The 17,772-nt window shown below is 42.0% G+C and overlaps 1 protein-coding gene across 2 annotated transcripts in view; it reads left to right on the forward strand.

Annotated features, from left to right (window-relative positions):
• Nucleotides 1–17,772, forward strand: part of cacna1ha (calcium channel, voltage-dependent, T type, alpha 1H subunit a) — a 57,909-nt gene that overhangs the window by 14,855 nt on the left and 25,282 nt on the right. For both annotated transcript variants that reach the window (XM_061065272.1, XM_061065273.1), the window contains exons 9-17: nt 2,812–2,978; nt 3,710–3,904; nt 9,457–9,608; nt 10,095–10,280; nt 10,391–10,508; nt 12,336–12,491; nt 13,612–13,699; nt 14,066–14,340; nt 15,726–16,088. In XM_061065272.1, the coding sequence (XP_060921255.1) occupies nt 2,812–2,978; nt 3,710–3,904; nt 9,457–9,608; nt 10,095–10,280; nt 10,391–10,508; nt 12,336–12,491; nt 13,612–13,699; nt 14,066–14,340; nt 15,726–16,088 (1,700 nt within the window). The remainder of the gene's footprint in view (nt 1–2,811; nt 2,979–3,709; nt 3,905–9,456; nt 9,609–10,094; nt 10,281–10,390; nt 10,509–12,335; nt 12,492–13,611; nt 13,700–14,065; nt 14,341–15,725; nt 16,089–17,772) is intronic.

Genomic DNA, 17,772 nt, shown 5'->3' on the forward strand with positions numbered 1-17,772 from the left:
ATGTGTGTGTCTAAAGCAGCACTTAAAGAGTCCTGACAGGAAATCCATGTCTCAAGTGTTGCAGTCGTCAGAGGAAAGAGGTGGATGAAGGGGAGGATTGTAGGAATCAACTCGCTGTGTGAGGGATAGCAGAAAGAGGAAAAAAGGAGTCTGTAGAAAGTGAAACAAAAAAAACCCACAAGAGCACAATTGAAGAATGAATTATGTGAACAATGAGTGAAAAAAAAAATTGAGTTTATAGGAGAGGCATAGATTCCGACCTTCAGTAGGAGAGGCAGACGGAGAGATTAAAGTAAGTGAGGTCGATATCGAGTAAAGAAAGGGGAAAAGGAGGGTAAGCTGTGGGGATAATATGAGGCAGAGAGGACAGAGGAAAGACATAAATTAAAATAAGTAAATCTGCAACAGCAGCATGATAGACTTGTCTGTTCTGTCTTACTGATTAGAGACTGCTAATAAAGCGAACACAGACTCTCCAAACACGTTACACGCTTACAGCAGCCAACACTCTCAACATAATTAAGCGCCCGTGAAATAGTTTCTTGCCGGAGTGAGGAGGTGCATTGTGACACGTTATGAATACAGAAAAGGACAGGGCCCAAAGAGAGAGCTTTAAAAACACCACTGCTGTGTTTGACATGTTTAACAGTCAACACGTCTGTGACCTGCTAACTGTTATTGTGTTGAACACTTCACTTCTACTATTAATATGTGAAGAGTATCACACATTTCAATCTGCTTAATCAGCATAATTACGCGGCGGCCATTTTCCTCTTATGTCATAACCAGGGCAAACGCTTAATGCGTCTAAAATGTTCCAGGTTGTAGGTTGTTCAACTTAAAAAAACGTTCTTTATTGAAAAGCTACTTAAAGACAGTTCATGGTCAAAATCCAGCGTGACATCAGGCCATAAATAAATGTTTTGAAAACCATATGCGTGCACTAGACAGCCACTTATGTTCACTTCCTAGCTAGCATTTTTTTTTTCCAAAAAAAAAAGTATTGTGTTAAACTATTACAATGTTATAATACATAGGAAGTGGAAACATTAACCACATCCTAGCTAACATCAAGCTAGCTTAGAATAGGTAGCCTATTGTGTAAAACTATCAAATGCTATTATTAGCTTGTAAATTAGCACAGTGTTTAAGATAAAGTTTCCCAATTGGTTGAATGCTAACGTTAGCTAAATGTAAGCCTTTCCTGCATACTTGATGGTAATATTAGCTTTCAGCCTTTTCTTTTTAACAGTAACCCTAATATAATCTAGTAGGTGACTAGATGCTAACGTTAGCTGTTGGTTGACAGTCGCTAATATGTTGTGAATTGTTGGTTAAATTTTTAAATATATCGCCTGTTATACCCTCAGACTTGTTGTTTTTGCAGTTCTTGCTTTCTCTTTAGCCATGAAATATGACAAATGTATCAGATTACCAATATTTTTATGACCCCCCCATTAAAGACCACAGCAGGGGAACTTCACAGCATTTTAGGGTCCCATCCTGGGCGAGACCTTTGTGATAGCTCTGCAAATATCAGGCAGTTGTTTGAAGTTGATCGTAAGCTGAAAATCTTAATGAATAAAATGTTATCTCCAGACACTTTCTCGAAGTTCACTTTCCAAATGTTTGCTCTCAGCTTTGGCTGATGACCCAGTTTTAATGTTCTTGAGACTTGGTTTCCATTCTGCGGCTCTCAAATCAAATTTGAGTCTAAACGTAATCAAATCCATCCTAATGGAATATGAGGTAATGGGGGGTTAGGATGAATTTTAACAAGCTTTTTGTCAGACAAATGTTTTGCCCTTTGAAGGAATTTGTGAGAACTTCACCAACTTTCCGAGAGTTGGAATCAAAGCACATTTAGTAAATAGACAAAGAGATGCACAGTATATTTGGCGGTGATATTCTATAACTTCTTATAACTTTGACTTTGTGTTCAGCTCTTTGTTTTTCCTCTTTTCACTGAATTTAGCTGTACGGCTCCCTTAACCGAAAATAATCAAATCCAGCTCAAAACATGGAAGCTGAAAACATATAAGGACGCCCCACAGATTTAAACTACCTTGGAAGAGAAGATGAAACAAAAATAGGACTACCAGTGATCTCCAGGCCAAACTCAAATAACACAAACCCGAGCAATCTTGAGATGCCTGGGGATAAATAGAAATCTAGATAGGGATAAAAGTTTATAGGGAAGAGAAGCTTCTCACCAAGTTGCTGCCCTGACTGTGTGTGCCCCTGTCTCTCCTACATGGCTCCTCTAAATACCCCTCCTCCAGTCTGAGCACAGACTGCACTCAGGTGTGCAGCAGGTGAAGGAGGAGGGACAATCAAGGAGACAGTGAACAGGGGTGCAGCATGTAGAGGGAGGAACAGAGAGCGCTGCATGTAACAGATGTATGGAATCTGAAAACACAGCATGAGAGGTCATTGTTGTGGTCAGAATGTCTGCGGTGTATTTGAAATGAGAGGAAAAAGAAGTTGATAAAAATTGATTGTACACCATTCTGTGTCACCTTCAACTGCCTGGCACTCATAGCAGGAGTTGCTTTTCAGAAAATCAATCAAAACACTTCTACATTCCCTAGATGTTTTAGGTTAAACATATCAGATAATTTGCTGCCTAAGAAAACCATTTCCAATGTTCTATAAATGACAGTGTAACTGGTGAAATGCTGGTAAAAGTGTGGTTCCTTCATGTCAATCTTGCAGTGTGAAGATTCAGAGACAACAGAAGCGGACAAGGTCAGCTATAACACCCCTCTTTGCAATCTCTCAATGTCTCCACTCATCTCCCCCCACTGTTAGGACGCCAGAGGCTTCTGTACCAGCTGGCAGGCGTGGTGCCCAGCCCTCTGCTCCTGGAGCTGCTGAGCTGCCCTCTGTGTGCTCGCAGCCTGGAGACCTTGGAGCTGGAACTGGGAGACCTGGAGGGAGGCAGAGGAGAGGCTGACGGACTGCATGACTTCCCCCAGGTCGGAACGTGCGAGTGTTGCTTGAAGGATGATGAGGGTGAAGGTTGTGAGAGAAGTGGTGATGATGATCTAATAAAAAAAAAGAACTCAGAACTGGGTAAAGTGTTGTGATCATACATCAGCCAGAAACACATTGATATGTCTTTTGAGACAAAACTGGCATCAATTTTCATACTGATTGTTTTGTATATTTCATAGAACTTCATAAAAGAACGAATACGTCAACATTTTAACCAGTCTTTGCAACCTTTGTGACTTATTTAATTGGTCAATATCACACTAGAGGTAGTGCTGTAGAAAATGAACGCTGTGCTGATATTCAGCATGACAGCACAACTTTGTGTTGAATACGGATTGTATACAACAACTCTGCATACAGCTTAGAAAATCCAAGTGTTGTTTAGTTCTTTAATCATTCATTCATTGTTTCTGCAAATGCAAATAGGTTTGCAACTTCAGTGGAACTCAGCTGTTACCAAGCAACCCAAACAATTTGTATCTCACTTGCTGAAGCTGACAAGTTGCATTGGTTTCCTCTTTACTTCTAAGAAACAGGTAGCTTGATCAATCTATACAAAGCTGTCACTTTAACTAATGGGGTTTACACACAAAGCTAAAAGTCCCAGTGCATCTATTTCAGCACTCATGGAACGCCTCTTAGCCAATCAGATTTGATAAGCTCTGTCCGAACTGGAAGATGTTTAAACAGCTGTCACTTTTCGTGTCTCTAGGGTGGTGATCTGAGAGGCGGCCGAGGTCGTAGCAGACGGCGGGGGGTCTACGAGTACAGACACGCAGTCGTTCGGACCTGGGTCAGCTTCAGGGATAAACTGAAGAGGATAGTGGAGAGTAAATACTTCAACCGGGGGATCATGATCGCCATTCTCGTCAATACTCTCAGCATGGGGATTGAGTACCACGAGCAGGTGAGATTAACGACGTGTCAGGTGAATGAAAGTCCTGAACAGCTCGGATCAATAGTTTCCAAACTTAAAGGGCGATGAGTGACCTTCATAAGGGAACAAATCGTTTAATGAGAACTGCTGGCATTTAAATATGATAATTTGATTTTGTCTGCCTGACAGTCAATGAGCTTGTTTACACCAAGTGTGTATGTTTCCTAAACCACAACTATCACCAACATGTAGTCATGGTCTTCCTCTCTTCCCTTGTTCTGTACGATACTGTGTGTGTTGGGAGGAGGAGGTAGTCTCTATTTTAAGCAAGTTTGGCTCTAATGCATAACTTTGTTTGCAAATGCACATGAGAATGACTTAAAGATACATTTTAGGAACAAAGAAAAGTAAGATTTTATCAAGCTACATGAAACATTATATCTGACCTGATCACTGGCCCTGGATAAAGAAAGTAGGCGGCCCCTTAATGAGGTCCAGGACACATTTTGTACGCATTGCTAACTCATGTGGACAAACTTTTCCCTGAATGTGGTCTGACTGATGGGATTTCAACGTGTCCTTAAGGCACCTTTGGCTCGTTGACCCCTGTAGGAAACTTTCAGTTTGTGTCGATGTTGGCGCCCCCCTGTGGACAAAGCAGTATGTTATCTCATTGCTAATCTTCTCCTACACATGCATAGGTAGTGTTTTCTGACCCCCCCCAAAAAAATCTCATCTTGCTTTCTTTAACAGCCAAATGTATCACTCAATGTGAATATTTGCTGATGAAATTGTTAAAAAGACCTTTTTGTTCTTGAGCTTGTGTTGTACTTACTCTCTGATGTACGTCGTTTTGGATAAAAGCGTCTGCTAAGTGAATTGTAGAATTGATGCTATAAATCTTATTGTCTGACATCTTCCCATTGGCAACGGTGACAGACACTAAAACTTAAAGTCGAGAAATAGTCAGTCATGATGTTGATGGTCTTGTTCGCTTTTGTAAGTCATATAGTGGCATCACTATCAATCCCAGACTTGTTCAAAACCACTTACAAACTCCTCACAGGGTCTTTAAGAATGTCTCCTGGTAATCTGTTCACTCAGGACACAAATCGATATCAGGTGTACAGTGAATGGGGCCTACAGGAGAGGACAGTGGGGGGATGATGCAGGGTGGATGGAGGTTGAGAAAGGATGTAAGCGAGGGGAGGATTAGCAAGCGAGGGAATGGCTAGCAAGCTTATTTCACACACAGAAATACACACCCATGCAAACAAGACCTGTCACACACACACACACACACACACTGTGGGATTATATTTCTAGTTTACCCTGCGTGTCCAACATCAGTGAAGCATCATCCTTTCTCTCTCCATCCACTGCCCGACACTCTGAAAGTGAAATATGTGTGGTTGCACATTCATTTCCAGAGTTTTTGCTCCTAAGAAAATATCTCATATATGCACACACACGGAGACATCCTTCTCATTGGCCATCAGACCAGCAAATGGATGAAAACCCGGTGAGAAGATTCTCAGGCATGCACACGGGCCCTACCCTGCTTCCTCTTCTCCTTCCTAATTCTCTCTCATGGGGATGTGTGTGAGTGTGTTTCTCTCTGTGTGGTATAAACATAAGAAGCGACTGGGAGAGTCATGGCCTTATTGGGCCAATAACACAAACACACACACACACACACACACACACACACACACACACACACACACATACTGACACATTGAAGGGTTATGTAAGAGTTCCTACTCCACTCAGCCCCCTTACATGACACCTAGCCAAACTTATGACAAGTGTGTATGTGTGTGTTAAGGGGTGTGTGTGTGTGTGTGTGTGTGTGTGTGTGTAGGAGGTGTCGTGTAGTGTGTACGTGTAGAAAGAGGAAGAGAGATGGGGTGATTGGTGCTGTTCTCAGCCTTATTCAGACTGATCTCTACAGTGGCCAACAGAGGTGAAAGCACTGCAACAGCCCAAAGATTCCCTTCTGAAGAAACAGGCTGCAAATACAGAAACGATGCGAATTACAAAAAAACATACAAAAGTCCAAAATAAGAACAACAATGGCAAAAAAGCAGACACAAATGCATCAACAAAATCAGAGACTGATATTCTCTTTTACAAGTTAATTTTGCTCCGGTCGTGATTATCATTGCGTAACATTCAAGTCAGTTTAAAAGCAGAGAGAAGTTTAACAGGATCACAGATTTTATTCCAAGACAGAATTCCAATTCTGCTGCAAAGTCAACAGATCTTTTTTTTTCTTTAGTACTAAAAGGCACACATGTAATTGTTGGGGGGAAATATAGCACTACTGTTTGTCGTATTCTTTAGAACAAGGTTATATGCAGAGAGTGGTGTTCAATGACAAGCACCTTTACATTTTAAATGTCTTCATATGGGCGCTGGCAGTGTGTTTAATTCTGATTGATCACCTGCTCCGACGAGCATCATGATGGGAGTGGGAAGTGACATCTAAAGCAATACTTCAGGACGCTCATTTTAAAGAGTAGTAGAATAATTGAAATATATTGACGTATAGTTAAGAGCCTCTGACAGTTACAGAACCACTCTTGTTACTAATGATCAGCGCAAACTACAACTGCTACGGTAAAATGAAGTGCAGCAAGGGATGTAGCTGACACCATGATGGGATTAATTAATAGAGGCAAGAGTCTTTTTTTCTCCCCACCTACATTTTTTTCACTCACTGGCTGACCGTTACACTTTTAGCAGTTTCTGATCTTTTGTGTCCGTCCACCCACCTTGCTCTCCATCTTGGCCATGAGCCAGAACAGGAACCCAAATCCAGCCTGCAGAGTTCCTATAGTTCTCCGTCAAATATCCAAATAAAGAACCAGAAAAAACATTTCTGAATTATTATAGAGTCCATGCAAGCTCATATATTTCTTTTTTCCAGTACATTTTATGCTTATATACACTGATCAGTCATAACGTTATGACCATTGACAGGTGAAGTGAATATCACTGATCATCTCTTCATAGTTGCACCTGTGAGTTGGGGCGATATGTTAAGCAGCAAGGCAACATCTTTGCACTTGAAGTAGATGAGAAGAAAAATGGTGAAGTGTAAGGATGTGAGCAGCTTTGACAAGCAGAGGCGCTGCTTCTCAGTAGGCGAGGCAGGTAACTGTTTGGGGCCACCAAGGGTCGACAAACCTTAAATCACAGCAGTGCCTCAAAATGTGCACATTTTGCAATGACGGTAGAAAACCTCCCTAAGGGGGCCCAATCTGATAGGACTTACTCTCTATTCCCTGCTAGTTGTCCCATGCATTATTGTTATGAAAACCAAAGTGTGTCAACGAAAGTTACTGAAGGAAAATGAAGAGGAATTATCTGTATGGGAGAGAAAAAAGAAAGAAGAAAATAATAATAAAGAGTGCCCCCAACACCCAACATATTCTAGAATCGCCACAGTTGAGTCACAAGGGTCAGATTGTGATGGCAAGACGACTGGATCAGAGCACCTCCAACTCTGGAGAGTGTTTCCAGTCTGCAGTGGTCAGTACCTACCAAAAGTGGTCCAAGGAGGGAAAACCAGTAAACTAACAACAGGGTCACGGGCAGCCAGGGGCGCCAACAATGGGCAAGTGAGTTTCAGACTTGGACCTCGGAGAAATTGAAGAAGGTGCTCTGGAGAACCATGACAACCAGTTTTACGGTGTTCGCCAGTCTGAATCCAATCCAACATCTGATGGATGTGCTAGAAGACACCTCACAACTTCAAGGACTTAAAGGATCTGCTGCTTGTTCCATTTTGCCAGCACACCTTCAGAGGTCTAGGGAGTCCATTACCTGTCAGCACCTACACAGTACTAGGCAGGAAGACAAACTGTTATGGCTGATCAGTGTATAACCCTCCTATTAAGCACCGTGTGAAGCAGGAAGTCAAGGTACATTTGTAATCCAGAGAGCTGTAAAATCTACTGTGTAAGAAATAATTGCCCCGGAAATCTGCAGTATACTGTTTCATTCCTGTGCAGAGAAGACAATGGGCCATAAAGGTAATGAAAGAGCCACTCGAGCCCTGTTTTAATGTCAACGTATGTGAGTCTAGTATTGTATCTGCTCGAGATTGAATATGGCGGAGAGCTCTTTAAAAGCTTTGTTGAAACGCTTTCAAGTTTTAATGTGCTGCTGCACGTCTGCAGACAGCCAGTCTCTCTACTGTCTCTCCAGCTCTTTTTTTTTATTTATTTTTTTTTTTTTTTACATGGTATTATTTTCCTTCCACCATGCAGAACATTCAAAGGTTTTACTCCAGTCCCCCGTGCATTATCATTATTTTTTTTGCACAGGCGTTCCTGCTTCGGTTTGAGTGTCCTAATTAACTCAACAGCTCATCAGCATGAAATCGCAAAAATACAACAACAAAAAGAAAGCTGTTGCACAGTCCCGCACTACACTACAGATATACTCCACATACATTGAATTTAATCTACGCATAGTGTTGTATCCAGACTCTGTTGCTTCATCCGCTACTTCCACTTCCAAAAAAAAAAAAAAAGTCAAAAGTTCACCACTTCCCTGTGTTAAGGTGGAGTGCAAAGAGGGAAGGAAGTGTTGTGTAGTCTGGCGCCCTCTATCTGTGGCCATGATCCCCAGCTGTAATTAAGAAGAGGCATCAGCTGCTTGAATATCCTCTACCATAAATATGCATGATTTTATTCTCACATAGAATAACAAATTAACGGGTGTTTAAAATCATCACATCAACTTTTACGATCATCATTTGATTCCAGCTTGATCATACGTATTTATATGCATATCATGTAACACTGGGTGTTCCTGCAGGGGGGGGAGCTGCATGCTGAATAACCAGCAGCAGCAGCACTCCAATGCTTTTTTACGTTGATCTTGTCAGTGTGTTTATTAGTCCAGAGTGAAACTGTAACGACAAAAGATTGGATAAATTGTGAAAGAAACCCTGATGGATCATCCCACGGTTTTATGAGGTAAACTGGCAAGAGATAAGAAACTTTATTGGTTATGAATAAAAGCTCTGTGTCTTTAAAAATTAAATTATGAGAGTTGGAGTTTTTGAAATTGTTGACAAGCATCAAGTTATTTTGTCATGATTATAGGGCAGATCTCCAAGCCACAGCTGCCGTAAAGCTCTAGCTTCTATAAGACGCAGTTAAAGGATGTGGGGCCGTAATACATTTACCCGGAGCACAAAAGTGCTGCACTCTCCATAAACGACTCAGCTAGATTCTTTATGAGAGGCCCCCTCAGTTCGAGCGTGCTGGATCACTGGCTGTACTGTGAGGTAAGTGGAGGGGATCTGCTCTGATGGATCACTGCTGTTGTTCCCATTTGATTGATTGGGCCTGACTGCAGCTCTGAACTTGATTTATAATGTCTCAGCTCAGGGCACTAAGACTGAAGGGGTTTTTACAACCCTGGGGCAACAGAGTGGAAATATTAACTTACTCCTTCCCCCCCCTCCACACTTCCTTTTTTTCTTTCCTTCTTTGTGCTTCTTCATCTCTTCCTTCTTCTTCTTCTTTTGTCTCACTGTGTCTCCCTTTTTCTCTTCCCTCCAGCCCGAGGAGCTAACAGATGTGTTGGAGATCAGCAACATCGTCTTCACCAGCATGTTTGTTCTGGAGATGGGCTTCATGCTGCTCGCTTTTGGCTTGTTTGGGTACATCAGGAACCCGTACAACATATTCGACAGCATCATTGTTATAATAAGGTAATTTAAATCCATCCATTTAATTCGCATCAACGCAGATTTCAACCAGACAACTGCTGAGCTTGGATTTTGGAAGCGCCACCCTCTGTTCCTATAAGTTCTTCAGCTTGTCAGTTATTGGGTTTCCACTGTCAGGTTCACCGCTGCAGCATCCATCTTTCACAATAGCGCAGATTGACACACTCGTGATGGATCACACAGGAGCAGCTTCACCAGCTTCAGCAGCAGATTCTCCATCCAGTCAGAGGCTGAGATCTGCTGCATGGCTGTCAATCAGTGTGATAAAAAACATATTGAATCAGGAGATTATTTTAAATGTGTGGTGTGCTGATTATGCTGCATGAGTGGAATAACCATTTTAACTTCTCCTAATTACTACAACTGAATCGCAAAACCCAATAAAAGTTATACTTGCTAATCTTAACAGAGGTGGAGGAAATTCAGACTTTGAAATTTGAATGGAAATTTGTTGTTTGCGGTTCCCAGTGTGTGGGAGATCATCGGTCAAGCAGATGGAGGGTTGTCCGTCCTGCGAACGTTTCGTCTGCTGCGGGTTCTGAAGCTGGTTCGCTTCCTGCCGGCCCTGAGGAGACAGCTGGTGGTGCTGATGAAGACTATGGACAACGTGGCCACATTCTGCATGCTGCTGATGCTTTTCATCTTCACCTTCAGGTACGCGTACAATCACAAAGCACCACCATTCCCTTCCAATGGTGACGAGATGATGAGTCAAGACGTGCACATTCAACTGATGGGTGTCTGTGTGTTCTTGTTTCCTGCAGCATATTGGGGATGCATCTGTTTGGGTGTAAATTTAGTCTGAGGACAGAGAACGGAGACACCATCCCTGACCGCAAGAACTTTGACACTCTGCTCTGGGCCATCGTCACCGTGTTCCAGGTCCGTTTTTTTTTTTATTATCTCTGAACTGGGTCGCCTGCCTGGAATGTCATATTTTGTTTGCTCAAACTAGAATAGAATAAACGTTTCTGTTATCTTCTCATACTTAGGAAACATTCACTACAAGCCCACATGTATTGAATCACACACATTTGTAATACACTTATAATATTAAAGGAGAGAAAAAGTAAAGTGCATTCAGAGCAGTTTGACCTGTTTTAAGTTTTTAGTTTTAGATATTATTGCACATTAAAGATTTTATTGAGCATTCAATGTTCTTGCACATTGAATAGAAGGATCCTGTTTGTGTGCATGTGTGTGTATTTGTTGTTGAACATGCTACATATATAGGCTCAGAGTGTAAAAATGGAATTTCCCCTCTATATATCTTCGTATATAAGGTGAAGAAAGACAATAGTTGAGCAGCCGCAGAAGTTCACTCTGCTCAACTGGATTAGTGTAACATTTTCATTGGGTGTATTTGAATTAAGAGGTTTTTTTTTTTTGGTTTTTTTTAGTGTTGATTGATCTTTTAAATTTTAGTGAAACTTGTAATGTAATGTAAATTTTTAACTAAAAAAAATCTACGCATGTGGTTTACCCCCGTGTTTGGATACACCTTCTACAGTCTAGTTAGATACATATGGCTAGGCTGTTAGCTGCCAGTCACACATCCAACCTCTTGAAAAAAAACTGAATGTATTGTACTGTACGGGAAATTCGACATCCTCAACAATTACTCAAATGCCAGCCTGTTGCATCCATAAGGCACTCTGGGTGGTGATGGGCTGGCACTTGGGGTTGGCCAATCAGATATCCAAGAGGGGGCTATGCCATCCGCCAGGCCGCCCTCTGGACACACCCCTGCTTCTAAGATTGTCACTTGGCAATCCCAAATCAAAACCAAGCTGAATGTAGCCAGCCCATAAGTCAAATGCTGTAAAATGAAGAATTAAGCTTATGCACACACTCTGCCACCACTGTTTTTTTTTTTTGCCCTCCCCCTGTGTGGAGATATTGTTCATCGCTCCAGAAAGATTGTCCTCTTTTTCTGTATCAGATGCGTCAGCAGAAAGGTAGAACACAGAAGAAGGCAGTTTAAAGATCTCACTTTTGTCTTTGTGTGTGTGTGTGTGTGTGTGTGTGTGTGTGTGTGTGTGTGTGTGTGTGTGTGTGTGTGTGTGTGTGTGTGTGTGTGTGTGTGTGTGTGTGTGTGTGTGTGTCTGTGTCTGTGTACTTGCATATCCACATGCACACAGACAGCAGGGTGGATTGCCTTTCTGCTACAGCGCTCTCTGAGTGGGCAGAGAAGGAGTGTGCTTTCATGCTGCATCATGAACAGCGTCCTACTTTTAAACGCTTTCATCATTCACATTGATTTAAACACAGGCACACACACACAGACACACACAAACACACACACACACACACACACACACACACACACACCCACACACACTTACACTAATCCCATGTGCAGTTGAAGTATTGCAGCACAATAGCAATAAAGTAGCATAATTCTGGGGTTTTAGAGCGTACAGAACCCATAAGAGCTGTAAAGGCTAATATTGTGAGCAATAAGGCTTGATTCATTGCTTCTCTCTATCTTTAACTTCTTCCCCTTTGATCTGAGAACATTTTCCTTCTGTTTATAACATGCACTGATACTGTTGAACTGGAAATCTGTTTTTCTTGTTTTGAAATAATGCATCTCTAAACCTGACATTACCTCTGCCAGTGTCTATTTTTGCCTCCATCCATCTCTTCCCCCTTCACCGCTTCCTTATTTATGCCTAACTCCCTGTCTGTGTTTCGTTCAATCTGCAGATTCTTACCCAGGAGGACTGGAATGTGGTGTTGTATAACGGCATGGCCTCCACCTCTCCATGGGCTGCTCTTTACTTTGTTGCTCTCATGACATTTGGGAACTATGTGCTCTTCAACTTGCTAGTGGCCATCTTGGTTGAGGGCTTTCAGGCTGAGGTGAGAAAAATAGTTTTTTTTTAGGAAAAACTCCACGTGAATCTTAGGGACATGGTCCATCTTTGCCCAGACTTGTAGATGTTTTTCATAGACTGTATAAAACATGGATGTAGACTGAGGGACATCACTCATTGCTTTCTAAAAAAAGGTGGTCTCAAGCTTAAAGGCGTTATATGCGACTTTTTGATCCAGCAGATGTCGCCCCTTGAGCACCAGCATGAAACCAAAACAACTCGCGGTGCATTGTTGTGTTAGCGTGCTAATGCTAGCGATCTTTATTATGCTCGTATCTTCACACTGCATGTAAATTTGCCCGAAATGAGCGTGATCTAGAAACACAGTTAAGCAGTGAGTACAGTATGTTATTCTTCTTTTCTCTAGTCCCTCAATTAAACAACTTTTATTCGCGAGGGGAGGAGTCATCCGTTGGGCCGGCGATGTAAACAAACTGAAGATAGGACTCTGAAAACTCTGAAAACATCACAGACAGTGGGACTCGGGTGTTACACCCATTGTAGACAGTCATGACTCACAGAGTTATTTTCAGAGGATATACTTGATTTCTATTATATTTAAGTGTTAAAAATCGCATATAAAGCCTCTAACGATTGGAGGCCTCCATATTGGAAATGCAAATTCCACCTTACTTTGGATCAATCTAGAAACAGGCAAAAAGGTGGAGACGAGGCAGGCCTTAAGCCTCCTGGTAAACAGCTACTTGCTAGCCTGTCTGTCAAATTAGAGTGAATGCTGCTATGTATTAGATGTTAATGTGTGTGGATGTATCAGGGTATTTTCTTGCCGGTAATTATCTTCCAATGGAGCCATCTGAAGACCACAGGTCCAGACACTCAATTACAAACCTGTCAAACATGTCAGACACAGCTGCTTTTAACGGAGATGATAGAAAGAAGATTACAATAAGCCTGTAACACACACCCTGATCATTCCATGTCACCAATCTTTTTCTCATCAAACCCCGTTATTATGTGTGTCAACGAAGGAGCTCAACCAGGAAAATATCCTCCAAGCTCTGAAACAAAATCAATTCCATGAGCACCTTTAATCTATACGAACTGTTGAAAAAATGCTAAATATCTGACGTGTGTGTGTTTTGCAGGGTGATGCTAATCGATCAGAGTCAGATGATGAGAAGAAATCCGACAACTTTGAGGAGGACGAGAAGGTTGAACAGCTAAGAGACACTGGTAGGTTACATCACTGAAAACATTGAGTCATATTCAACAGTTTGGTGGTCTTCTTTATGCTATTTATATTTAAACCAACAAACAATTTATTAGCTTAGTCAGCGTACAAGAAATATCTTGCTAATGTCCCTGTTAGCTTGCTAACTTCATTATTAGCTAGGCATTTTTTTATTCCTTTTGTAACATGTTAGATTAACAAACACAATGTGAATGCTTTCATTGGCTGCTATCTAACAGCTGCTGATCTTTTATATGTTGTTTTCCTGTTCTGATTGTAAAATGGACTTACGTAGTTCAAACTGCAAAATCATTGAGTGACTAAATAAAGATGTCAATATTGTCTTTATTTCTCCTCCTCGTCAACAGAGCTCAAAATGTACTCTCTGATCATGACAGCCAACGGTCACGTTGACCCGCGCGGCACAATGGCTCCTCCCATAATCATGCGCACAGCAGCCACGCCCATGCCCACTCCTAAAGGCTCTCTGGGACCTGACTCCATTCTTGGAGATGACCTCGTGGGGGTGCCTCAGTATGGGGAGGTGGGACTAGGCTTCTCTGAGGCAGGACTCGGTCATGCAGATTCTCGCCGCGGAAGCTCCACGTCCATTGACCACTTAGCCTACGACCAGCATTCTCTGGTGAGTTTAACAAATACTTTATATCCGAAAAAATGAACTAAAGATTTGAGGACCACAGCCTTCAGGAATCTTTTTTGTTTGATTCCTTTTTCCTCGTTTCAGAATTAGGAAAATTGTGTGGAAAATATGTGTGCAATAACCTCAGGTGCAATAAGAAAACATATTTATATTTTCATTTCATTGTGCAGTGTTCCCCTTGTTATTTTGTATTATATATTTGCTTTAATACAGTGTATAACTTCTGTACAGTTTATTTTAATTTACTTAGCTGTTAATACAAATTATTTATTTTTACTTTTACTTTTTTCTACTCTTTTTTTTTCTTACAATGCTAGTCTATTTTATATATAATTTTAACTTTTTTTGTAGAAGCTGACTCAGGGAGAAACGCACAAGAATTCCAACGTACCTGTACTGTCCTGTACCTGTGCAAATGGCAATAAACATCTATTCTATTCTATTCTATTCTAGAAGGAAGAGAAAAACTGCGAGGCATAATCATACCGCACAAGTTTGAATATCAAACTGTAATGTCTGTAGAAGAGTTGCTGAATGCTAACATCAGCTGCTGGCTAGCAGTAGCTAATCAGTAATGTTGTTCAATCTTTAAATATCCCTACAGTATGTCAGTATCCAGGGATCTTTCAGTTGCTGAACAATCTGGAAACCCCTGAATGATAACGATTTGTCAGATTCTATATACTGGTACAGTGCTGAAGCTGGAATCAGTACAACAGCAGCACAACACTTAAACAGCGTCTAATCTTCCCATCTTGTGTGCTGTGAGAAAAGTTTGAATTAGTTGAAAGGTCCCAAATGGAAAACAGCAACAGGGCTTAGAAGTCATGACTCATGTGATACACAGGGGAACACTTGAGTTTATCACAGGCGGTAAATGTTTCAATCTGCCAGTGACCCGTAAATCCATCAACTGCAAAAATTAAATGTTTTAATTTCCCTTCTTATCAAAGAGGACTCAGGACTTTTGAAAGAAGAAGGAATTTTCTCTTGTCATTCATCGGTTTTAAACCTTCTGACATTGTAGTTAAACTTTAGTATGTAGGCAGCTAGGATAGTGGACGGGTGGACAGTGGCTTATTCCACAAGGAACACGTGATGCTTGACAGAAAATCTGGTAATTACTTGGTGCTAGCTCAGGGGAAAATGGGAAAAATCCTTTGAACTTAACATATTTTAAAAAAGTAGAGCATTTTGGCATGACATTCAGTCCAGCAGCCAAACAGCTTGAGAACAGTTGTAGAATAAAATGTAAAAATGCAACCAATAAGATACATTCCTGCTTGTTCCTTATCTTGGGGATCTTAAAGGACTCATTCATCGTCATATCCACACACTATGCTTACACTTGAATCCTGTTTTCCCAGAGCCTCTCAAGTCCCGGCAGACGCTCCCCTCTTCCTCCCCGCTCCTGGGGAAGCCGGCGCTCGAGCTGGAACAGCCTGGGGAGGGCGCCGAGCCTCAAAAGGCGAGACACCAGCGGGGAAAGGGAGAGCCTGTTGTCCGGAGAGGGAGGAGAGGAGGAGGACAGTGGGGAGAACAAGGGGGATGCCGGCGGGGTGGCCAACAGACTGCAGCCGGATCATTTGGAGCTGCTGCAGGCGTCCACTCTCTTCCCCTCCATTATAACAGAGTATGGCGACTGTAATGGGAGGACCCTGAACTATGACCCTCACATGAGCTCAGAGTCAAAGGAAGACTCCACGCCTGAGGACGACTTAGATGATGATGTAAGTCAACATGAGTCATAGCTTTAAAAAAAAAAACAAAAAAAAACATGCGGACAAACTAGAGTGGGCTCTTCAGACAAGTTAAGAAGTGAGCAGATTTGACTGGCTTTCAGGGGAGAATGGAGTAAATAAAATGTATTGATGCATGTCCGCTTAGGGCTTCCGTAGTTTACAAATGTATTTCACAGGGCTTGACCAATATGGGATTTTTGGGGCCGATACCGATAACGATATTGGGGAGAGAAAAATCTGAAACCTATATATCCGCCGATGTCTTTCTTCTATCTTTAGAGATAGATAAAGATATACACCTTTACTGTGTTGAACCCTGAAATGCAGTTATCAAACACTTGTGGAAAAGATGAAGGCAACATGATAATAAAGACTAAGATGGTCACTCAACTGGAAATGAACTGCGCATGTACGTTCATCACCGCTTGACACTCTGGAGAGTGATATTGTTGTTGTAATCCATAGAGAACTGCTAGTTTAATACAATGATACTCAAAGAAATTTGACCGTTTGACTGGTGAATCCATCTTGTAATATCAGGGCATATCAGAGATAAAATTAGCCGAAACAATAGTCACTTGATAAGCTAATATCCGCCGATATTATCGGCTGGCCGATAAATCGGTCAGGCTCTATTTCAGGCCTTTTGTCTCATTCCTTTTTGTCTCCTCCGCCTGTCATCAACCTCTTTCTATAAGATGTTAGAGTGTGTTTTGTGTTCACATAGCAAGGCCTAGAGGGACACTAATAGTCAGGTTGTAATTGATTGGATTGGGGAGCAATTGTTTTCTCAGTGGGTACAGACAATGTGTGTATGTACAGCCATTGTGGTTGTATGTGTGTGTGTGTGTGTGTGTGTGTGAAGCGGAGAAGGATGTACTCCCCTGTGGTCTGGGGCGACCTCTGTTGTGACATTGTTGATGGTGTCATCTGCTCCAAATTGAGTTTGTTAAGCCATGGAGCCCACTAAAACAAAAGCCGTCCCCTCTTGGCAGATTGTACACTGGAGGGTTCAATCAGACCCTGCCATGAGTGCATGCATGTAAGGTTGTGTGTGTGTGTGTGTGTGTGTGTGTGTGTGTGTGTGTGTGTGTGTGTGTGTGTGTGTGTGTGTGTGTGTGTGTGTGTGTGTGTGTGTGTGTGTGTGTGTGTGTGTGTGTGTGTGTGTGTGTGTGTGTGTGTGTGTGTGTTTGCAACGTCTCACACTAGTGCATGTGTTTGATATGCCAGCTGGGACATGTGGTTCTCTGTGTGTGTGTGTGTGTCCGTGTCAGGGATTATGGATTTCAGCCTCAAGGATATCTCAGCAGACGCTTCTTATCACCGAGTTTACACACACACACACACACACTCCGTACACACACCAGGAGTTGCACACCTGGATGCACCGCACACTCCCACAGGCTGCAGTTTGCCAAATAAGCGGTGTTGGAGAGGTTGACTTTCGGCTGTTTTTTAATTGGAATCCTGAAGAACAGAAGCTGCGCACCTAAGCTTTCTTATGTTTGTTTAATGGAAACTTTAATGAGTTCCTCAACACTCTCTATTGAGCTGGTGCACTCGCTAAGTGCAGACTGCCTTCTGTGGTCCAATTATCCACTTCTTAACTTATGCAGGAAAACACTTGTTTATCGTGCCCCCATAGATTTTAAGCGTGGAACGGCTAACATAA

Source organism: Labrus mixtus, chromosome 20 (genome assembly GCF_963584025.1).
Source record: "Labrus mixtus chromosome 20, fLabMix1.1, whole genome shotgun sequence".
NCBI lineage: Eukaryota > Metazoa > Chordata > Actinopteri > Labriformes > Labridae > Labrus > Labrus mixtus.